The 24715-nt window shown below is 40.1% G+C and overlaps 1 protein-coding gene across 1 annotated transcript; it reads right to left on the bottom strand.

Annotated features, from left to right (window-relative positions):
• Positions 1-1671: 1671 nt before the first annotated feature.
• Positions 1672-24170, bottom strand: Capn6 (calpain 6). Its single transcript, XM_006970284.4, has 13 exons — positions 23970-24170; positions 17321-17500; positions 10692-10823; positions 9129-9337; positions 8423-8615; positions 7650-7843; positions 7334-7411; positions 7053-7239; positions 5486-5608; positions 4894-5096; positions 4236-4357; positions 3796-3932; positions 1672-3263 (listed from the first exon to the last, which is right to left on the bottom strand). Exons 2-13 carry the CDS (start codon positions 17483-17485, stop codon positions 3081-3083), a joined length of 1926 nt encoding a protein of 641 aa, XP_006970346.1. The 5' UTR covers positions 17486-17500; positions 23970-24170; the 3' UTR covers positions 1672-3080.
• Between the last annotated feature and the right edge of the window lie 545 nt (positions 24171-24715).

Genomic DNA, 24715 nt, shown 5'->3' with positions numbered 1-24715 from the left:
TTTTCTGTAAAATTCAGTTGAACCCAGAAAATTACATATACTCAGGCAATCAGCAGAACAATCAAGATGCTAATTGCCTAACTTGGTATGCTATTGTGAATAGTGCTGCAATAAATACAGGAAGGTATGTCTATAGCAAGCTGCCTTTAATTTGTTTGCTCAGGCTGCCTATACTTCTTTCTTCCCTTCCTTTGCTTACATGAAACTAATAATGTGCTAATCTACCATCATAGTAGCTTGCTTTCCCTAGATTTTGAATAAATGAAATCAATCAGTCCAGCTTCTTCCACTAAGCATAAATATTCTGTGATGCATAAATTCATCCCAATATGTCTTTTATACAACATATATGCAAGTCTCCCTATACTTTATAAATATACATGAAATAACAATTGGGAATAAGATTATGAGGGAAAATATTTAGCATGTCTTTTGCATCATTCTTGGGGAAGAGTTGATGATACATTGCTGGTAGTATGTGATATTATGATATCATTTTTGGACATGCAACCTATTTTAATTTAAATAGGGCCTAGGTTCGAAGGCCAAAGGGATATTTTCCTTAACCTGTCATTTTCTAGCTGAGTAACTGTAGGCAAGTTATTTCATGTCTCTTTCCTTTACCTTCCTTATCTTCTTATCTTTTTTGTTTGTTTTTATGAGACAGAGTTTCTCTGTGTAACAGTCCTAGCTATCCTAGAACTCACTCTGGAGACCAGGCTGGCTTCGAACTCACTGAGATCCACCTGTCTCTGCCTCCCAAGTGCTGGGATTAAAGGCGTGCACCACCACTGCCTGGCCCTTACCTTCCTTATCTTAAAGAAGAAAGAATAATGATGTTTTATATGGACATTAAAATAAATGAAACACACAATAGATACTCAACAGGGAATAGTTTCTCTCTCTTTTTAATTTGAGGAAAATTTTCATACTAAAAAAAAATGTGTCTTTGAGCTTAATTGTAATATCAGAGTGCCATCTGGTGACCATATAGAATGATTACATTACCTCCATTTTTTATAAAATCCATAATGTGTTCTGGGATAACATTACAAGGAGTGAAAGTGAGACCTGTATTTCAGAGTTGTTTTGTTGAGTGAGATATCTCCCCTGGTGAGACATCCATTCTAAGCAAGTGGCATAGTTTAAGGGAAATGAGAGAAACTTCCTCCCTAGCCTGGTTTAGGATGGCAGATTGAGTGAACCAGCAAATAAGTTGAAGGCTCTATATCCGTTTGATTCTGAAGAAGATTTAGGAAGAAGGTTGCTATTTTCCCTTGTTAGAGGATCTTCCTTTGGAAGATCTGGCTTGGACAGTTTGGGTCTTGAGTCTAGCTACAGGGAGGTTTCGAAAGTATGTAGTCCCAAATACTATCATAAAAATAGAAGACCCTTCTCAAATCTACCGACCACCTACTGAAACAACCGCACCATCAGAGTGCAGCTGATCTCAGGCCCTTCTGGTACAGTGTCACTGAACTCCCGCCCTTAATTAAGAGTTAGGAAGCTTCTTCATCAGAAAGGGCTGATTTGGGTTAGGACTGAAATCGTCGGACTCACCCCTGGGCTACAGTTTCACAAAGCACCCACCATCTGTGCTCTGAAACATGTCTCAATAGATTGCCACCCTTGCCATCCCTCCGATACCATTAATTAGTCAAGACTAGTCAATTTATTGAGTATGAACTTTATTGTGATTTTTTTTTGTGTAAGGCACTGTGGCAAAGGCATTGTAAAAGTTACAAAGACTGCAACATGTGATAGAAAATGATTAAGGTAAAAAAGGAGCTACAAAATGTATTTTTAAATGAATGCATGCTGAACTACACTAAGTACTACGACTATGTTTATTTTTTTTCGCCATTGCAAAAGCACTGAAATATTGTTGGAGGTGGGGTTTGGGGGTAGAATTTGAATGAACTTCATGGAGGAGGTGGACTTTACGCTGGGCCTTGAAAAAGGGCAGAATACTGATAGATGAGGGTGAAGGGAAGCACATATAATGACTGATTCACAAGGAAATTTTGTAGACATACTGAAAAACAAACCCTTGGGGAGTGGAGCTTCCCAACAGAGGGAGAAGCCTGAGGGGGTCTGGGTGGGACCCAGACTCTCAGGTTCCCATATAGCATTTTCAGTACCGATGATATTAGGAAGCACAGGGCAATGGGCTTGTTTGTAAATCTAGCAGCAGCAAGAGGTTTCACATTGTAGTCAGGGACCCCAAACTGGCTGACCTATTACTGAATGGATTCATTCATCTTTTTGGTATGCATGATACTTCACTAGTCCTTACTCTTGCCCACTGACTGTCTGAATGGTAGTTGGTGCGCACCTACATGCGCATGTGTGAGTGTAGGTGTGTGTGGATGGATGGGGGACTGAGGCTTTGTCTCCCACTGCAGCTTCTTCCACTTTTCCCTCTTGTGGCACACAGCTGGCTTCCACTTTGCTGAAGTTCAAGCCCTCTCATTGTCTCAGCCTCATTGAACTCCAGCTCTTGATTAAGCACCTAGGAAGCTTCCTCAACATGAAGATAAAACACTATGGGGGAGTGACTTGAGTTAGGGCAGGACTACACTTTCCGGTGGTGGTGGTGGTGGTAAGGGCTGGGACCATTAAAGTCAGCTCTTGCTATTGGTAAAGTTTTGCTGGTAAATCTGTAGTGTCAGTCAGGAGATGGGATGTCAGGCTAGACCAGCTTGGCCTTGATCGCCTCTCCTCCTTCCTCAACATGCCCTACAGGGAAGATATGTTGGGCAAGTGGAAACAACAGAGACACATGTAGCATGTCCAGATTCTTGTTACTGTCCCACTTGAATCTCACCCCCGGAAGCCCTAAGGATCTTTTCTCAGCAAATATGTGATCTCCAGATGGGACTGTCACCTCCCCCTGTCCAGCTGCTGGAGGTATATAGGTTCTGTAGCTACTGATGCTACTTGGATCGGGAGGTATGGGAAACATCAGAAAAGAGGAAACGTTAATAAATGTGGAGTTTCAGTAACTGTGAATTTTAGCTAAGACCTGGTTCCTGACATTAAAAGATGGAAAACTGTCAGGATTCTCTGATATTGGATATTTAGAGCTCAGTGAGATCATCGCTAGAGATAACTTTGAAGCTGATGTGGCCTTGCTTGACTTTGGCAGTGGGACCACCCTTGTTACGCAGGTACAGAGATTTCAGATCACGGCACTCACTGGGGTCAGCATCCAGAGTAACCTGCCCCAGGAACTGATCACAGAATTTTCTGCTGTTCCAGACCTGAAGAGACAAAGCAAGGAAGTGAGGAGCCAACCATGAGACTGATGCATCTAGTGACATCTATCGAGCATGTACATCAAGAGACATTCTTCTCTTTCCCTGATAGTCCTTTGATTGGGAAGATAATGTCCCAAGCAATAGAGAGGAAAGTAGATCAAGGGATCATCTTTCATTTGTGGGTTTATTGCATAAAGGTAACTGATCAGAAGTATTGTCAGAAATACTGCCAGGCTGAAGTTATCCATACTGATCCGGCAACATAGTAGTTAACAGAACTAGCAGATATTTCTGTTCATGGGACTTTATAGTATGTGTTCATGAGCATATGGTCTTCTGTCTATGAGAAATAAAGTGCTTTAAAGTAAAGATGAATAATGAAGCTGATGTTTTTGCTTAATGAGAAATGTTCTGAGTACAAACTAAATACACAACAGAGAGCCTTTGCTCTGCATCCTGAAAGTATGAGGTACTTGGGAGAATACAGTATGTGGTAGAGAATATAAACTCCCCAAGATCTCTTGTTCATTCTTACCTGGATGATAATAGGAATGTCAGTGGTCCTTCTGTAGAAAATGGCCTGTGTGTCAAAAATGGCATGCACAGTATTCTTCTGGACAGGGGATCGGACTTCTTCCTTTCCACACTTGATGACCAGATATGGATTTACAGCTGGAACAAAGTGGCACTTGTTTTTTAATGCAGTAATTAAAGTTTCCTTCCTAGAGGGGCAAGAAGCTATGATTTCACAGAGTCAAACCTGGAAATTTCCACATAACAGGAGGTGTCATATAGGTATAGAAAAGTGACTGCTAGGTAGACATTCCCCAACAAAGTTTACAACCTATTCTCTATCAGGGTTGAAATCTCTGGACTGAAAATACCAATGGAGATAATTGTTGATAATTTTTTCTAATCATAAATGCAGTAACTGAAACAGCAGCTGGCTTTCCTGGACATCCCTGCAGTTCTTACGTTCATTGGCATACTTCTTCTCCAGGCCCTCAGCACTGTGAACAGTGATCTGGGTAACCACCTTTGGGTAGCCACGTGCCAGGTTCCAGCAAGACATCTTGGGCATGTCCAATGTCAGCTCCCTAGAACATAAAAAAAAAAATGTCACCTCATGTTGATCTGGACCTGCCTGAGTAGACTTCGTTGTTGAATCAAGTAAGGAACTGGGTGACATAACCCATTCCTCCACAGGCATGGCTTATGTTTTTATGAGTGTGATTTTCTTTTCTCTGGATTGCAGGACTGTCACTTAAAGATACATGTGGGTACAGCTGGAGTAAAGTGTAGCTTAAGCTATGCTGCACTGAGAACAAGATAGAGGAGCTTAATGACTCATAAAAAGATAGAACCAACCAGGGAGCTGAAGATAAACTACAAGTTGCAGAGCGTAAGTGATGGGCTCCTCCTTCTAAATGCCAGATCAGAGCTCTAAATCTCAGATCTCCATTGGGGAATTTTCCAGAACTCTACTCTGAGAAATAGTTTGACCACTTTCATTTCAATTAGTGAGGTCAGGCTTGAGAATAGTGTCTCATTGACTGTATGCATGGAGGAAAATGAGTAAAGAGAACTCAAAGGAAAAGAGAACAAGAGTTTGAAGATAAAAATAAAACTAAACCTGAGCTGGACAGGCACTTCGGAGAAGATTCTGAGTAGAAATTCGCTGGTGCGGCCATGCTGGAACATGGTTGGGACAAGCACGTAGCTGCCCTTCTTCAGATACTTGCTCAGAAACACAGTACGGGTGTCAATATAGGTGGAAGTCCCAGCACGCTCCTGAACATACAGATGGTGAAGGCGGAATCTGCGGTTCATCTCCACCTAGAATCAAGGAAGATGACGTTTTCTACTCTGTTAAGATCAGAGCTTTTATGTTAGAAGTTTCTACTTCTGCTGTCTTCTTTATCTCTTCCTAATTTTCCTGGCTCTAAAGCCTCCTAATGTAGACTCGGAATGCTCTTATTCTTTCTGCTCTAAATGCTGTTCTTTTTTTTTAATTTTTTAATTTTTTTTTAAGATTTATTTATTTATTATATATACAGTGTTCTGCCTGCGTGTACCCTTGCAAGCCAGAAGAGGGCACCGGATCTCATTATGGATGGTTGTGAGCCACCATGTGGTTGCTGGGAATTGAACTCAGGACCTCTAGAAGAGCAGTCAGTGCTCTTAACCACTGAGCCATCTCTCCAGCCCCTAAATGCTGTTCTTACCTTGAAGAGCTCAAAACCAATGATGTAATTGTCAGGTCTTCCCATTCGGCGGTAAGTGCGTAGGTCCTTCTGCTGCAGTGACATTATGACCTTATGGCCATCCTCAGGCACAGTGAAGATGTACTGAGGGAAAGGGGCCATTAAAGAGATGAATTAGTACACCAATTTAAGATAATCTAGCCTAAAGTTCACGGAATAAAAATCTATAATGGGAAGCAGAGTCTCGGGTTCATTTCTGAGCTTTACTATTAGCCAGACAATGATATCACAGAAAATTAATTCACTACTAAGTAAAGATCATTATACTTGCTTTTCTCTGTAGCATCTAGCATGTACCGAGAGGCAACTCCATTTTTAGGTCTTTGGTGCCAAGGAGGGTAAGTTTTAATATGTATGTTCCTGCTAAGTTATTCATTTCTTCCTGTTACTATACCCTTGTGTTTAAAGCTATATACAGAAACACTTCAGAATTCATAAAGACAGGAAGTATTCATATCCCACTCAACAGACTTTGCCACATAGTCCTTGGTGGATTTATAAAGCCAATCCAGACATGTGAGCAACCCAGACAACGGCCCCCAAAGGTCAATCTTGTGTATATACATTCAGAGAAGCCATTCCCCCAGTTTGGTACAGTTGCCTAGTACCTGAAACCTTTCTAGGGTCTAAGTGGGAGTGATGTTGGGGAGGGGTAACAATAACGAAGTTTTTATAGGGGTCACTAAGATGGAAAGTACGAAGAAAATTATGAGTTAAGTAAACCAGTTTTCCAAGCCTCAGTGTTCTCTAAGATGCCTGGGCAATAAGGTCTGTAGGAAGAAGAGACCTGTCCGTGGGCAGTGAGGCACGAGCATAGCCAGAGTTACATCTGCTGTACTTTAGCACATCTTCATATAGGTCATTATAAATTCAGCCTTGGGATGCTTGGGGGAGTTTTGCTGTTGCTTTCTTGGGATGTGCCTGGCCTGACCACCTATAATGTCACTGATAATAAGATTATGGTGGTAGAAAGATGGAAAGAGAAATTGACAGGGCAGTGATTTCAATCCTGAGGAAAAAATTACCTCATTCTCAAAAGGAAAAAACAAGTTATAATGATGGGTTTTAGAAGTGTAACCTATACAAAAAGGGCTAAAAGTATGATGTGTGTGTGTGTGTGTGTGTGAGAGAGAGAGAGAGAGAGAGAGAGAGAGAATCAGGTGAACAACTGGGCAGTAAAGACAAAGGAGGAAGAACTGAGACAGCATCTGGAAGTAGATCTTCTCTCTGCTGTGTGAGACCATCACCAGAAAGCAAGAGTTATGAGCTGTAACATTCAGAACAGGAGGAGGCAACTGGAGAAACTGACACACATTTGAAAATGTTCCAAGGTAAGTCTCCCCAAAGAGACCTTGTCTTCTGGGTCTTAGGAGCATCTGAGTCAATCCCTAGGGTTTGTGGTTGATGAGTATTACACAAAAGATTGGAAGACCTGATGCTAAATGAATACTCTAGAGAGGACCAAAGTGAGATCTGGATTTCTATTGGCTGGGTAGCTTGGAGGCAATGGACAATCATTAATTCTAACCTGAGGATTCTGCAGGAAGGTATCACGGTTGTTATAGCAACCACCTGATCGGTTCATCAGAGGGTCATCATCCACAGTCCAACATCCCACCACTGATTCCAGTTCTTTGCGGCCAAAAACAGGGTTGTTCACATTGCGGCAGACATTCAGTTTGTGAAAGTTTTGGCAAAAATCTTCCAGACTCATCCTAAATGGAAGGAACGGGGAAAGAAATGAAGATTCAACTTAGCATGTATTTCTAGTGAGAGACCCAAATTCCTTGTTGCAGAAAGACTTCTCACCAAAACTCTCCATCATCAGACATGACAAGCCCCAGGTTCTTGCGATCTGTTACAGTCAGTTGCTGCCACTCTTCAGAACTAAAAGCAAACAAAGAATAAACAGATAAGTCATTATGCTTGCCAGGATGCCAAAAGAAGATAATGAATGAGGATTAGACCTGCTTTATTTTATCTCTGACTGGGTTGCAGATCCCATACCTTACTAGAGCTCAGAGATGTCTCTGTTATTTGACAGCCTACTAGCAGTCTAGAGAGTTAGGTTTCGGAGAACTACAGAGATTGGGAGGTGTAGCAATGAAAGTGAAATGTCACTTACATTTCACTCCAGGGGCCACTCCATTCTTGTCTTCCCAGTGGATTCCTCAGGCGAACCATGTACAGCTTCTCAGCACTGAAGACTTCCACGAGTCTTTCTCCAAGGCGGAGCTTGCGAATATCAGTCATGGTATAGGTATGGCCCTTCAGTAGGCCCCAGTCTGTTTCAACTTCTTGTTCCTCCTGGCTGGGAGACTGGTAGCAAAGAAAGATAGATTAGGTCATAGAATTGCGACACCAAGTCCTGGATCCCCTTCTCCCTTAGTTGGATCATCCCAGCATGACTGAATCAAGCTGTCCATATGCAGATGGAAATTAGACCCTGATATCTAATCCATCACAAAAGTAAGTAAAAGAGAGATAATAATGTAATATAATAACTTAATTTAAAAGTTCAAATTCCAAATAATCACTGTCCTACATTAATATGAACTGTGATTTTTTTAAAAAAAATATGATAGGGTAGATTTATTCTTTGAGGGAACAGTTATAACTTCAACATCCAGGGGCCAATTTAATAATTTACCAGAAGCTATTTCCACCAACTTGGATGGTTCCTTGGCCATCATCAGTGGAATGACTGAGGTTCAAAGGGATAAAAAAATTAGTGTACCTCAGTCTCGAAGCAGTACTCCATGCCTATGTTAGCTTTCTGAGTTCCATTAATGGCTCTTTTTGTGAATCTCTGGGTTAAATACAATGTTCCCTACTAAATTTTGTTAATCTTTCTTGCCAAGAGTGAGCATAAAGTAGCTGTTTGGGGTGAACACAAACCTCAATGGAGCAACAAATTAGACCCCCTTTGGTGAAGGTTTTGTACAGCTCTCGGAACAGCTTGTACTTCTCCTCAACAAGATCAGTGTATCTTCCTTTCTGCATGTCAACGATTTCAGCCAATGTGCCCGTGAAGTCCATGATGATATCAGTAATGGTCAAACCATCCAAGGCCTCATAACAGCCTAGCATCCTGGAAGCAAGGATGCAGAGTGATATTAGTGAAATTATTTATCTAGGTCAAGGACATCAAGTTCCCAAGAATTAAAACAATCACTGTTCAACCTTTACCAGCTTGGCTTTTCTCTGGATATGAAGTGGGAAATACTTTGAGATTACAATTAAAACTTTACTGGCTTAGGTTCTGTTGATAAATGCTAGTCCATGTAGAAACTTGTTCCTATAGGCAGATGATAGGCAAGGTTAAAAGGAGATAAGACTTTCTTGTTAACTTCAGATTAACAACCTGAAAGATTACCTAGGAGACCTAGGATTTAACAGAAGCAAGCGCAGTTGATTCCTCTGATATCTGTGAGTTCTGAGAGGCAGAGCTAGGGCTAAAGAAATGTCTTAAATCTTACTTAGATGCAGCCCAGTTTTAACCCTGGGGTTGAGTGGGAGAGAATGCATTCCCAAAGACCAATGTGATCTTCCTTTCTTCATGTATCATGACCACCGATATATGATACATCAAACCCCTTCTTACTTTGCATAAGCTTTTTCCAGGAGAGCATTCCAAAACTCATTCATGGAGGTGGAGAATGAGAAGACCAGATCTCCATTGATGGTGGGCAGCAAGTCATCAATTACCACCTCAGTCAATTCTCCAAAATGCCAGAAACGGAAGCGAAATATTCCAGCATATTTTTCTGGCTTTCGAGGATCCCATTCCTGTTCCTTATTGTTGGGGATTACCTGGAAAGGTAAGAACATTTAGTCAAATGTTATTCACAAGACTATATCCAGATATACAGGTTATAGTGAAGTCCTAGGAAAACCATATAGCAAATGGAAGCTTCCCAAAGCATTTTGTCCACAACTTTTGTTTCCACAGGTCAGTTTTCCTGTATGTGATATTACCATACCTACCATTGTTGCTCAGAATACATAGGGTACTGGAGAGACAGTTGGAGGGGTCCCCATAGATATCAATAAACTAAATGATAGACTATACATGTAGATTCATGATCAAATGTTTAAACACATGAACTAGGCATTTAAAAGTAATATCAAGATCAGAGAGATGGTTCACTTATTGAGAACATTTACTCCATAATCACTAGTCCTGGAGTTTGGATCCTAGCACCCAAGTAACAAGCCAAGTGTGATCCCAGCTCCTCAGAGGGGAGAGACAGGAGGATTTGGGGGACATTATGGCTTCTACATTAGTGGAGGAAACATGAATTCTGGCTTCAGGGATAGACTCTGCCTCAAAGTAAATAGGTCAAGAGTGCAAGAGGAAGATACTGAATGGCCTCTTCTAGCCTCCATGAGTGCAGATGGGAAATCACCCTTCCACACACACATGCATATACATACTCACATGGGCAAATAAGCAATAAAGTAAAAAATTCTTAAAAATTAAAACCAATAAAAATACAATGCTTACTCTGGTTTGTATGTCTAGAGTTTCATGTAGACTTAGTCTACATAATATGAATTTTAGTCATGTCAATAATAAAATCACATTTTTGGAATTCTATTATAGCAATTGCACATAAACATTCTTAATTTGTTTTTATTAGGAAAATGCTTATTGTCCCAAATCGAATATTCTTTGTTGTTTTCAGTTTCCTCTGAATAGTAAAGGAATTTTTGTACTAGTAATAATTTATTAGCACCCTTTCAAGGATCCATTTCTGTCTTTTTTCACCTTTGCTGTTGTGTGTGTGTGTGTGTGTGTGTGTGTGTGTGTGTGTGTATGTTAATGACTTCCCGGCTTCTACTCACTTCAGAACAAACTGGGACAAAGAACGTACTATGAAGAACTATTGAGTCCAAACATTCCAGATGACAGCAGAAGAGCAACTAGTATATATGACAAAGCAAGTTCAGTGAAATGTCCGTGCAGGAAGGCAGTGTATACGGATTTTCATTATAAAATTCAGTTTGCCTGTGTTTGTGACCACTCTTACAACAGAAATAAGTCACCATAATACTTCTGGCTTCAGAAAATAGAATGATCTCAAAAAAGTTAGGAACTGATTGTCTGTCAAGTTATTCAAGAAGGAAGTGGAACTAGACTTAGAGCCCAAAGAAAAGATCGTACCTTTGTCCAGTGTGACTCCTGAACAGCCAAACAGGAAAATGCAGGGATCATTGACTTGTTCCCCAGTCTCCCCTGGATCAGCTGGTGGTTGCTGATGTTGCCCACAATCAAATGGGGGTCATCAGAAATGTCCTGGAGATACAGTAATTTGTTATGCAGGAGTCTGGGAGGAGGTTTTTAAGGATCACTAGAAGCTGAGATAAGCAGAACAGCCTACAGAGGAGATAGGGTTAAGTGTGGATAGGATGTTTATAGATTCCGGGATAAAGGGAAGGTTGGGGAGATTTGTGGTAAAACACAAAGCAGTGGGTAGCCTATGCACAGAAAATGACCACAGAAAATGACCATGTGGTGAATAGAAACGGAAGGAGAGAATGGAATGAGATAGGATGGCCTGTGTTGCTGGAAGGCCTTTGCCATTGGGCTTTGGAGGCATTTTTAACCACAGCAGTGAACACTGGAAGACTAGAACTGAGAATTAGCACATTACAATCTGATCTCATTTTTGTCAGGATGAGATTTTCCCTGAAGTATCCATGCTTAGAAGGACAATTACCTTTAAGAGACAAGGTCTGACAGAGGTGACCATTAATGCATCGCCTTCTCTAGGAAAAATGAGTTAGGAGACCATACAGGAAGCCCTTTTCTAACACAAGCAAAACCAACAGCAGTTTCCATGACAACCAGCTTTCCCAACCCCCACCTTTATATGAATATAAATGACAGCAGCATTAACAGCAGGTGTTAATGAGCCATTCACAGGACTACGTCAGTGGACACTGTCCCTGTGGTATATATTCCAAAAGTGTCTGGCTGGAGAGTGGGGGCAGTATTTGCTAGGAGAATACACATGTGTTTTTATTTCAGTATATCATTAACTGGGTCATTCCCACTGTGAGTAGGAACAATGAAAGTCAAATAATGGAACTACAACAAAACGTGATGAAAGTAAAATGGAGCTGCTTTCAAAGTATAATCAGTGCCTAGAAAGAAAGAATCCCCAAAGTTCATCCAGTGATGGAATGGATATTGTGGTGAATGATTGATTATTTGAGCTGACTACTGATAGGTCACAGGGCAAGGCAGAAACATCGAGGCACAGCAGACAGAGCGGCAGGCGTGAGCAAAGGAATATGTAACATTGTATAATTGCAGGCATGATGTGGCTCAGAGCATTAGCACTTGCAGAGTTCAAAGACATCAAATCCCAATTAAGTCTTGATAAATGGAAACAGTTTCATGGACGGGCTGTTGGCACATAAATTGACATTCTGCATACCCTGCTGAAATAAATCCCAGTTGCAAATGGAAAGAAAATCTAGACCCACATCCTCCAAAATTATTAAATAGAACCAGCTATTTTTTTTCTGGTGTATAATGTCTACTTTGTAATGGATATAATTCTCCTTGATGAAGGGTCTGGTCTACAGAATGAAGCGTTCCAAATATCAGTTAAAAGCCAAAATAGCTCTGGAAAGAAATAGACTTTCTGGGCAGGGACACATCCAAACTGAAGATTAATCGGGCATCAACCTGCCAAAAGGAAAGGATTAGGTGGGTTGTCAGCTTTGCACTTTCTGTCCCTTTTTGTTTAAGATGCATATCTGATGTCTTGTCACCACCTTTTATCTGAGGAGACTACTTATATCTAAATAGTGTATGGGTTGTAAGCTGCCTTTTTCTTTTCATTTACTGAGCACAGAGCAGGTGTACTAGATAAATTAGGGCCCAATGCATCTCCTCTCTGTTTCCTCTTTTTTTTCTAAGATGAAATTAAGAAGCACGATCATTCCTCCCTTGGTCAGACATTGGCACTTTATTTGGAGCAATATGTGAAGTTACGCAATAATTTCTTGGAAACAGATGAAACGTAGCATTGCTTCCTGGCATAGAAAGCATCTCAGTGAGTATTGATAGGTAAAAAGGTGTTTTTTTTTAAATATATTTTAAGGCAAATTAGTTCCTTGCTTTATGTAGTATTACTAGGGGTTGGGGTTATTTTGCAATCTGTTTAATTTAGATAAACAGGAGTCTACACCCAGTCAATACTTTAAATGTGTGAACTTCTCTAGTCACATAAGGGAGCAAAAAGACACATAAACAGATTAAATATGAGGAACTAGGCAATCAGCATCTTCTTTGTATGCATTGGATATAGTTATTATTAATAGCATGCATTACAACCTTGTTTTACTTCAACATTTTATATAGACTACCCAACAGTGGGTTTTAAAACACAGTATCAGTCATGGAATATCAAAACCACGAGGAATATTAGAGATCATTTAGTCAACTTCTTATTTTACAGATGAAGAAACAGGCTCATTAGATAGGGACAGCCACTCAAGTCTCTGGTCATCTAGTCACGAGGACATCTAGGTTAAAGCCTTTGAGTCTCCATAAAAGCATAATGTTAAAGAAGAGACCTCAAGACTTCGGGTGACTCATCCCTTTATCTTTAAGCTTATCAATGATCATGTGTAAAGGATTAACTTTGCAAAGCTCCTGCATAGATATCCATCCTAATTTGTAGCCCTTTTCTCAACACTCCATTTTTCTGAAAGATTTTTCCAGCTCCTGAGTTTAGAAGAAAATATCGGCAATAGGCATTGATTTCCATAAGTCAAGTGACTAAGTATAAATCAGTCTTGTACTACAAGCAAGTACCACGATGTGAAAGACATGAAACAAGTCTTCTAAAGCCATATCTTGTACCTCTTATGTGAAACATTTAAAGACTAGAAAACAGCCAAGGAGTTAGAAAGATAAGAATGAGCCAATGCAAATCTAACTGCTTTAAGAACTTTTCAGCAATAACTCAAAAATAATGAAACGGCTCTTAAGTGACTTTTACTGTAGTTTGGGACACACTGGATATCTTCCTGTTGAGGTTAAAGATGGAAGGTTGTAGATAATTTTCTGGAACTCCAAGCTGAGATGCAGAGCATCATAGATTGGACATTTCAGCCTGAGCTATGTTAGTGTGTTAAAAGTGGGGTTCAAGGAAAGGCCACCGCTCACATATCCATATTATCTGGGTGGCTTGAGAGTAGTGAGGAGCTGTAGGAGATGCTGTGTTCCTAATGACTCCAGATGTGCTGGCACAGTTGAAATAATTCTTGAACTAAGCTGTTTGGCAAAGCAAAATAATTTCTTAGGTAGAGAATACATAATACCGAGAAATTGAACATAAGAAAAGCTGGAGTATTCCCCAAATACTATCACCCAAAGATAAATGTTCTGTAAAGAAAGCATCTTTTCTAGGAAATATATTATCTTGGCTGAGCATTGAGGGACGTCTCACTTTTTCTTGCCTCATCCCTATTCCCAGAAACCTCTGGTGGAATGGGAATTACAATTATGAGATCTGTAGCCCTTCATAGATCACTCTGTTTGGAACAATTACATACAGACCTTTAGCAATTATTTATGCAAGTAACATTTTATGGCAGCAAGCATTGAAATTCAGAGTAAAACACAAAGAACCACAGTAAAATAAAATATTCCTTATATAACCGTCATCCAGAAGAGTGGAGGAAAATTCAAAAGCACTATGTACCATCTAGCTGGGGGAGCAGATAGGGATATGGCCAGCCCTTCAATAAGTACTTCATGATTAACCATTCCCAGAAGGATTAGAGGCTTACTGGCATAAGATATCCATTCAGGAACTGAGGGCTGTGTGAGCTAGCCCAAGTAGCCATTATCTTATCTTTAGAAAATTCAACCATCTCCAGACGGGGAGTTTATAGGTAGATCTGGGCTCACAGAGCAATGTTGCATGCTCTCTCAAGGATCTAACTTCACTTTCTGGGAATTTTTATTTCTGTGTGAACATTTTATCACTAGTACAACATTCACTTTTTTCCAAAGAGAACTCAGTATGGAACCTAGGAATAAAAGCTCAATTTCAATATCCAGTCTAAACAACCAAGTCATTACACAAGATGCCAAGTGAAAGAATCTACATAACTTTAAGATTACATTTTAGTGGAAAAGTCTACAATAGGCAAATCTAGATAAAATAGAAGCAGAATAGTGGTGGCTGGTGAACAAGGGGTAACTCACTGGGAATGAATGTGGAGAGCTTTGATTTTTATTTTTCTCATTTTTTAGATTATAATACAACTATATCATTTCTCCTTTCCATTTCCTCCCTTCAAACCTTCCCATATGCCCGTCCCCACTCTCCTTCAAATTTCTGGGCTCTTTTTTTCATTAATTGCCATTGCAATGCATCTATGTATATGTACATACATACATATTCCTAAATGTAACCTGTTCAGTCTGTATAAGTTACTTACATGAATGTTTTCAGAGCTCCTTGGAAGAAAGCTACTTCTCCCATTCCCAGTTTTCCTCGGTTGCCTATAGTTATTGTGTAGGGTTGAGGCCCAGTGGCTTTCCCCTGTTCAGTTTGGCAGAACATAGAGATCTTAACCAATTGATGCAACTATTGTTGTATAATTGGATTGTGGTAATATTTGCACAACTCTATAAATCTACCAAAAAATGGTCACATTGTACACTTCAAACATATAAATTCCATGTAATACAAATTGTGCTTCCAATAAAAATGAAAACTACTTGAAATACAGAATTAAAATTAATATAGCATTTGGAGAAAGGACAAAAGTCTATTCAACTTTATCTGATTGTGTAAACATTACAAAACACCTTAAAATCACTTTCTGTAGAAACCATGATCTCTTACCCAATGAGCCATGTTGCAGACCCCTGTTATTTTATTTATTTATTTTTGGATTTTTGAGACAGGGTTTCTCTGTGTAGCCCTGGCTGTCCTGGAACTTGCTCTGTAGACTAGGCTGGCCTTGAACTCAGAGATCTGCGTATCTCTGCCTCTTGAGTGTTGTGATTAAACACAAGTGCCACAATGCCAAGCTCCCTTTTATTTTTTTAAACAAGGAAAAGTGAATTACATGAAAGAAATTGTAAAATACCTACCTTGCTAAGCGATGGTCAATAAGGATGAAGTGAAATAATATATAGAGAGCTCCAAAGTAGAATCCAATCCATACTATGCATGTCACAATTGCAAATTCCTTTTGCCCCTTGTTTATTCTCCACCCATCCACACACATATGCCCTTGCTATGGAGCCTTATTCTAGAAGGAGTATTACTTGCCTTAGAGGAAAAAAATAGATGTTTGCCGCAATGATTAAGTTTTTTTTCTTTCCCTGCAAATCCATCTAGGATTAAATCTACAAAATTTGGGTGAAGAAGACAAAGTACAAAGAACTGAGCCACGACTGAGGGATGAGATGCATCTAAAGGCAAGTCAGTTCCAGTCTTCTACGTTTACTAGGGATCATTCTTTGTGAGCCAACACCAGTCAATAGGAAATTTGATTCTTCATAAAAATATAATATTAAAGAAGAGACTTCATACTTTAGCTGGCCCATCCCTTTCTTCAAGTATAACAAACAAACAAACAAACAAACAAACAAACAAACAAAAAGACTTACTGAAACCAATGTATCTTGGCACCACCTGGTGGCAATGTGTATGAACTAAAGTGACTCTTAGAACTCCTTTTAAGAGTTTAACTGGTTTAACTGGTGGAAATTGCAACAACAACAACGATTGGTGTTGACTCCTTAAAGAGGACAAACATTGAATTGATGACTAAGGTGGTTCACAGCCATACATAAAAAGACAAAGGGAGTCTTCAGTCCAAGAACTTGCCCTTTATGTTATCTCTTCATGGCCTATATCCCTGGTCATTGGGAAGCATCTCTAATAGATTATACTTCCTTCAGTTATAACCTCTCGATAAAGCAAGGTTGCTAATTTCTTTCCAGACTCTATCACTATATCTTAGTGTACATTGAGCTCTAGCTCATATACAGCTTATGTAGAGTTGTTGATCTCTGCTGTGAGACACATCATATAAATGTTCCATTGAGAACCATAATAATTATTAGTAGTTAATATTAATGGGCGTTGAAAGACTACAGTTATATGTAAATCCCATTAGCTAATCCTGGAATGACAGTGTGGATAATATCTAATAAACAGTTCAAAAGCCTCACTCTCCCAATGCAAGCTCTGATTTCTCTACATAGAAATTATTTCACTGATGCTAAACTGTCTAAGAAGATATTGGCCTCATTGATCTGAGATTATCCTTAAGTTAGTATGACAGGCAGCTAACTGAAAAGACAAGAGTATAATTTCTTCCTAGATTGCAATGTTTACTCAAATGAAGTTCTAAAAAAATAAGCACTGTGTATTTCCTTTTCTGCTGTTGCATTTTTTATATGACTAATCAACTGAATTTTTAGTCTCTTCAAGCTAAAGCAAACTTTAATGCTGCCTCTGTGTGAGGTGATGGATATGTCAATTCATTTATGTTAGCCATTTTAAATTGTGTAGGCATATGGAAACATCATATAATTCACACACACACACACACACACACACACACACACACACACACACACACATATATAGCTTTTATTTGTTAATTATAACTCAACAGTGAAAGAAAGAAAGAAGACTGACTTTCAATTTGTTCTTAACAGTAGGTCAATGTACGTGAAATAGTGGGTTAGTTAGGTGGAGTTTGGAATCAGACGGAGATCAAGGAGACAGAAAAAAGAGTTACCTGAGGACGTTTCCACACAACCTTTCCTGGAAGCAGACGGTTGAAAAACAGAGAATCATTCTCCGGCAGGAAGGTGGGGTCACAGAAAAGCCGGCCATCTTTGATACATTCCTGCTTCAGTTCTTGGTACTTTTGGTTTTTGAAGAGCTTCAGAGGAGGACCCATGTTAGCCAACTAAGTCTAGAACGACAAAAAAATATTACTTTGGAGGAAGTTCTCAGGTCTTTCAGGGATTACCTGAAATTCCACAAATAGCAGTCGTTGAGACGGCTTCCTCCCAGAGCCTTTGGACTGAGGCAAAGATACTATCTATGTTCAAGAAAAGAAGAGTCAAAGTTCAAATAAATACTGGGCCCTGGGTAAGCATTTGAGGACCTCGGTTTGTTTATCTGCCGAATGGGACATGTACTTTAACAGTCTCACTGGGAAAATAAGTAACAGATGTGCAGATTGTCAGCTAAGCATGAATCATTATGATGTAAAAGGTAATTTTCCACTTCTACTGACATGGAACACCTCAGAAAAGCTCAGCTGAAATTTGATGATAAAGGAGAAAGAATCACTTTCCCGTGTTCAGGATGAATCAGTGTCCTGGAGAGCTGCACACGTGGTGCAGAGGGGAGAAACAGCTTCTTTAAATTCTAACAAATCCTTTTACATAACTGCTTTAATTTGATCATTTAAAGAGCTTGTCTGTTTTACTATTGGCCAAGAAGGCTAATGTAAGAAACAGAGCTCAGCAGATGGCCTCCAAACACACATAAAAAGATAGAAAGATTATATGGTCTTTTTTTCCCTTCAAAATGTACAATCATTTGCAGACTCCAAAATCAAAAAGCAGCCTCTGAAATTCAATTACACTAATTTGACCGACGGTTTTTAATCCCATAGCAATATAATACACTATTGCTTCTTTTTTCTTTAAAAACAATAATAAAGGAAAACTCCACCTAGCTAAACAAAATTAATATAGTGTTTTTTTTAAAAATACAAAGTCTGGCAGTCTGCATTCAAATATCCTTAACAACTGGCTTGTATGAAGATAATTTAAAATTTGATTTTTAAATAGCTTTGTAGTGATAATAGATCTTTCTATGTCGTTACTTGAATTCACAAGGATAGATTTGTAGTGACTTAAACAATATTCCTCTGACATTTAGTAGTAAATGAAAAAATGTTGTGAAATTTTTATGGTGTCAGCTACATTAAAACTTGATTCCAATAATTTTATGAGGCCAGTACAATTAAAACTGAAAACCTATGGTTCAGAGTTCTAAAAAAAAATTGGGTGAAATTTACAAAAACAAAGAACAAAAGTCCCAAACTGGCTGTATTAGCTCACTGGGATTCCACATGTATCCTACTGCAGTTGACTTCCTGTGTGTCCTGGGGATTCAAATTCAGCTCCCCATGCTTTTACAGCAAACCATCTTCCAGGCACCACTGTGGCATTTATTATTTTCTAAAAGTAATTATATCAACCATACCTGTCTATTAGGTCTTTGCATGCACTTTAGTGTCATAGTGCGCTGTCTCATGATGAAACAGTTTCCCCGAATGAAAATGATAAATCTTTCAATCTAAATTCTCAATGTCATTCTTATGCAAAGCTATTTGCAAGATATGTGTAAGAAAAATGTCCTTTCTCTTGACTCAAATATTGAGATAATGAACATAATCACAATTTTTCCAAAGCCTTATTTATTGTCATTTTTTTTCAAATTAAGGATGATGGAAATCCTACAAAACACCAATATGGTTTCTTCTAGCCAGATTCAAGCCTGTTCCCTTGTTTTAGTTGTTAGTGTAAACACTGTATTTGAAATCACGGGTGGCATCAGTAATAATTCTCAGTTAAGCAACAGAGCCAACCTGAGTGTTTGCCCAGGCTCCTTTTTCAGAGCCGATTACAAACGGACTCTAATTTTCATGTGCGTTCAGAGTTACAGCAAATTACCCTGAGCTTCTCGCTTTCCCTAGAAGGTTTGGTGGATCGCCAGAGGCTGGGGGCTGTAAATACGGGACAGTCTGAGGCAATTAGGACATTTAGTTTGCCAGAACTTCCTAGTGCCTGAACATTCTGGATAAATGGGTATTTCCTGCCCAGGAAAGCCATGTGCTCTCACAAAGTCTCCTTTGCTAATCAGTCAACTAGTAAGGCTCACAAGAGCTTGCAAGAGGAATTTGTTACAAAGAGAGCCTGTCTAAACACAGAAGCAGCATCAATTCAACAAAATTAGGTTTGATTTAAAGACAACAAAATAGGGCTAGCAAGATGGCTCATGGGGTAAGGGCACTTGCTGCCAAGCCTGGTGACCTAAGTTCAATCCCCAAGAATTACATGGTAAAAGGAGAGAACGGGCTCCCACAAATTGTTTTCTCCCTTTCTCTCTCTCTCCTCTCTTTCTCTGTCTCTGTCTCTCTCTCTCACACACATACACACACACACACACACATACATCTAAATTGAAACCAAAGCAACAATAAACCACACTATGATCCACGTAGGTTATTTCTGAGACAGAAGAGACAGCTGGTATTGGTGGGTCATATCTTGAGAAAATGAATACCTTTTGCATGAAAATGCTTTCATTTCAGGACTCGTCGAGACATATATATTTGAACTTTCATTGGGGTACAATTGTAGTCCTAAATCCTACTGGACTTACACAGTGGAATTGACGCCCGTTGCTGACTAAAGAACATGACAACTGTGCTCAATTTGCTCAAGGACCTTGATCTCTTTGTGCTTTGGTATCATTATCATGAGATCAGAGACATGTATCCTTCTCCCTTAATCTATAGCTGTAACTACTGAGACAGTGTTAACCAACTTTGAATAAGTAGAAAGTGCCCTGTGGTTGCAAAATATACATTAAAACCCTCTTATTGCTAGGCACCTCATTCAGCATCTCAGCATTATACAGACAATATTTGTCAAACAGATAACTGTCTTAAGTAGAAAATCAATGTTTATGTGACAAATTATTTGAAATGTATATTGTCCAATTGAGCTAGCATGCTTGTTCTTTGCAGCAGCCATGATTTGTAAGATACGACCTGGGCCCTCCATTGTGTACTCTCAGAAATGGCAAGTCAGAGAAACAGCAGCTAGAAACTGGCAAGACCGATTCAAACCCCTTTCTGTGGAATGCCAGACCTGGTCCGTGGTTTTCCATTATACCACACTTCATCTTTTGGTCACTGCATTTTTTAGAGAAAGGATTTTTTTTAGTTCAAATGGGGAAATCCTCCAAAGCAAACATGATGCCCAACTTTGAGGCATTCTGCCTAGAATTTATTGCCATGGTGGATATTGAAAAGGTTCTTTATTTTCATGGTTTAATGATGGTTGAAAGAGAATTCAAACCCTTTGCATCCAAGGGCTCATTAGCTAGCTCTCAGAAAATGTGGAAACCCAGAAATGTATAGGCTGGTATAATTATGAACAATCTTCTTCCTCAGAGCAGAGGTGTGCGGAGACAGGAACGTTTCTTTCTTACTCTTCTACTGCACAATGTGATGGTGTGAAAGAGATGGTCATCAAGTTAGTGATCCCACATTAGGAAAGGGTATAGACAAAGACAAAAGCTAGGGCTTTACTATAACCCCCAGATTTCTAGGTAACATCTGGAGTATGAACAATTCTGAAGAGCGACTGTGTGCCCTGAGGGCCAGTGGCAACTGTGGCTAGGCAGAACAAACTGCAGGCTTGTCATTAAGGTCATAGCCTTAGGCAGAATTATTAGAATTCAGACCCACTGTCTAAAGAAAGAATGTGAGGGACACTGTGTTTACCAAGACAATGGACGGGGCAGGCTTAGCACGTGGGAAGTTGCCAGGGGAAAATGGAGGGAGACTGCCACGTGGAACTCAAAGCTGCAGCTAGGAGAAAGGGATTTTGCTGCTCATTGGACTTGAAGCTTTGAGGAGGCAGGTGGATTCTTAGTGGAAAATCATTTGCTTTGTAACTGTGGGCCAACCTTAGAACGGACACCAAAGTAGTGCTAAAACAAAATCGACCGAAAGAGTGCAGATCTCTGATCACAAATCACTTTGGATTCAAGTGAGTAGTTGAGGAAGGCAGTAAGGGACGTACGGCAAGAAAGTATGGCTCTGATGATACTATCTCTAGCTACCTTCGCCCCTTTATTCTACAGAAATTAAAGGTAAAGGAAAAAAGGAGGCGATTGAGTACAGGAGACTAACTCTGCCCTACTGTATACATAATCTTATCACCACTACTGGAGGTGATGGAGGACATTCATTGGGCTTTGATGGGGAGAAAAAAAGTCAGCAACCACATGCTACACAGAGAACAGTGCTTTCCATTTCTGCATAAGGAGAATTTTGTCTTACATCTGTGGTTACATATCTGCCAGGAAATGTAGATGTGGCTGTTGAGAGTCAAGGTTTTGGTCAGATATTTGGGGATCTGAAAGGAGCCTTAAAGTTCTCCTGATCAATTCTACTGTTTTCCATAGGATATATTTACTCTGTCTGTGTTCAAAGAAAGAAAATCAAAAATCATAAAAAGATCATGCATAGCCAGGAGATTCACGATCAACTCCCCAATGCCCTCACTTACTGGAGATAACATCTTCCACCCTCAGTTTCCCCGTAGGCACACCAGGAATCTAATGTCTGCCCTGCGTACCTCAGGGTGTTATTGGGAAGAGCTAAAGAAATAAAGTATGTGAGTGTACTTTTTGATTGTTAAAAATAAGCTAACATATAGCAGTTGTATTAGGGAATGGTTAATTTTAGCAAATTAAATCTCATTTCTTAGAAACAGGAAATATGATCACATGCTTAAAATAAGACACACATTGACATTTAAAAGACCTATATAAAATGGCCCCTCTGCCATTCTTTGCTCCCTATTCCACCTCCCATTTTTGGCTGACTTGCTCTCTTGGCTGACTAAGCTTATCCTAAAAGTCTAATTTTACAGTCTTTTGAGAATGTAATTCTGGTTTTTATACAATGTTTTTTCTGGAAGGACTCTTAGAACCAGTTAGCACAACTGCTTTCTTTCACTGTAAAGTGAAGCGACTTTAGCAGGGTTACATAGTAACAGAGTTGGCACTAAAACTGGAACCTACTGACTCTTTCACCAAGATTCTATTTTGGAACAAGAAAGAACTGTGATAGGAAGGAAGGCAGCATACAGACACAAAACTACAAGACATTTCTTTTGAACATTCCCACTGTCCTTTTTTTTTTTTTTTGCAAGAATCCACGTAGGAGTCTTGTTTTTTGAGTTGCAAACTTGTCAGAAGGTGATATGATTTCAAATCAAGGATAATCAAAGTAACTGTTTTGGGGTCACAACGGGACTGTTTTCTGCTTTTAATTTAGGAACTGAAAACTTGCAAAGATATAGAAAGCCTGCTTTTTAACCTATTCCTGACCATGTAAATATTTAATCTGTTTCCTGGACCACTGGAAACTCTAAGGGTGAATAAAGAATGCTGTTCAAATACAAATTATTCACACACATTTGTGCACACCCATGCACATGAGTGCATATGCACACACAAGAGCATATGTGCATGCGATCATGCATGTGGGCATGGGCATGTACATGCATGAACACACACACACACACATACACACCCACACCCACGCATGCACGCACACAGAAACTCCCAGGGAAAGAGAGAGTTAATTAGCACCCCCCCCCATGATTTTTGTTATTCATACAGACCATAAAGAGCCCGTTAATTTCACAACAAAGATTAACAAATGAAACATTTGCTGAAGTTTAATAACATTAATACAAACCAGGACGCATTTTGCTGTAACAGGCAGAACAGTAGAATTTGCTGAATTTTCCGACGTGCTTTTTCACCAGACTTCGAGTGCTAAACCCTCACACCCACTTGTTTCCACTGCAATGTGTGGCAGCTCCCTTTTCCTGACCATTGCTGAAGCCAGCCCTGGTCAAGTAGCCCAGTGAAGCCCCAGCAGCAGGGTAGTAGGGTCGGGTGGGGGTTGGAAGCTTGACTGCAATTCAAAAGTTAAACCTAAGATAAAATCAGAGGGAAACCAAACCAGACCCAGAGGCTGATAATAGAGTAGACAAGATCAACCTGTCTCCAGGGCAAGCAGGGCTCCCAACTGTGCAGACAGGGAGTTAAGATAGCCTTAGCTGCCACTCTTCATTGTGTTACAGTCCATAGCCTGTGCACCCCATTTCAAGGGATTATAGACTTTGGGCACACAGTGTGGCTCCAAGACTGTGCCTGAATTTAAATGCTTCACCTATAACTCTGGGTCAGGGGAAACTGCTAGGCATCCAGCTTCTCTCCTCGCACTTTTCACGTAGGTTTGTCCTTGTTTACCAAGTGTTTACGAAGAGCACATACACAGGACGTTGACCAGCTAACTCCCAGAAACATCTTACTGCTACACGACCAAAAGCACTTCACCCAGCCCCCCAAAATTCCATTTCTTTTTAGACGTTTCAAAACTGCTATTAACATACACTCACACACACGTACACATGTTCGATCCAGACAAACCGTAACATTAAGAGATGCAAAGTTTGATTAACTATAAATCTGAAGTTCCTTTGAGTCTCTTAGAAGCTACATCTCAGAAAATAAAATTTTAAATTAAATTTGTAGACACCCGCTCTACTCACCTGAGTTATCTCAGGAGCCCTGGTGCTGTGGCTGCTGTGGCTGCTGCTGCTGCGGCTGCTGTGGCTGCTGCTGCTGCTGTGGCTGCTGCTGCTGCTGCTCTTAGCCAGGTAACCCCACTAAGTCTGTTCAGCCAGTGCAGCTGAACAAAGATTCTGGCTTTCTTAACCTGAAAACTATTTGGGCTGTACCAATGTCTGCTCACAGGGGGAGGTGCCTCACAGCGACTTCAGGAGACTTTGCCCCGCCCAGCACTCAGAAACTGATCCTGAGTCACAAGGAAAATCTGGAAGGCGTCCCTGCCAGATGTGCAGATGGGATGCCCACTCCAGATCCACCCACCAGCAAACTGGAAAACCCAGAAAGCCACATTTGAAAGGCCTTTCTGTTTCAAGGAGAAATAGGACTTTCAGGAAATGGGTCTGATAGGTTTCTAACTCCTCTGTCCCAGGGGAGGGGTGAGGGGGCGGGGCGGGGCGGGGGGAACTGCCGACATGGACATTACTGGAGAGAGGACATGGAGAACAAAAATGTTCAAATGTTGGCAAAGTTGTAGTGAGCTAGGCTGCAGACATGGTCCTGACAGGCTCTTCTATGATAGCAATGAGGACTTAGGCATGAAGTGGGAATGAAAGGGCACCAAATAGGATGCAGGGACATAATGGTCACTTTGTGACAGAGCAAGTAACATTTGGCCAAGAGCAGAGAGAAGGGAGGTGAACGGAGTTTGATTCCATGGCAGCTGTTA

Source organism: Peromyscus maniculatus, chromosome X, assembly GCF_049852395.1.
Source record: "Peromyscus maniculatus bairdii isolate BWxNUB_F1_BW_parent chromosome X, HU_Pman_BW_mat_3.1, whole genome shotgun sequence".
Classification (NCBI taxonomy): domain Eukaryota; kingdom Metazoa; phylum Chordata; class Mammalia; order Rodentia; family Cricetidae; genus Peromyscus; species Peromyscus maniculatus.
This window is presented reverse-complemented; position numbering and strand designations above follow the sequence as displayed.

Coding starts and splice junctions, on each gene's coding strand:
- Capn6 (XM_006970284.4), bottom strand. CDS start 17,485: ATGGGTCCTCCTCTGAAGCTCTTCAAAAACCAAAAGTACCAAGAACTG. Junction 10,824..17,320: donor TTGTGTGGAAACGTCCTCAG/GTAACTCTTTTT, acceptor CTGTATCTCCAG/GACATTTCTGATGACCCCCA. Junction 9,338..10,691: donor AGGAGTCACACTGGACAAAG/GTACGATCTTTT, acceptor TTACCTTTCCAG/GTAATCCCCAACAATAAGGA.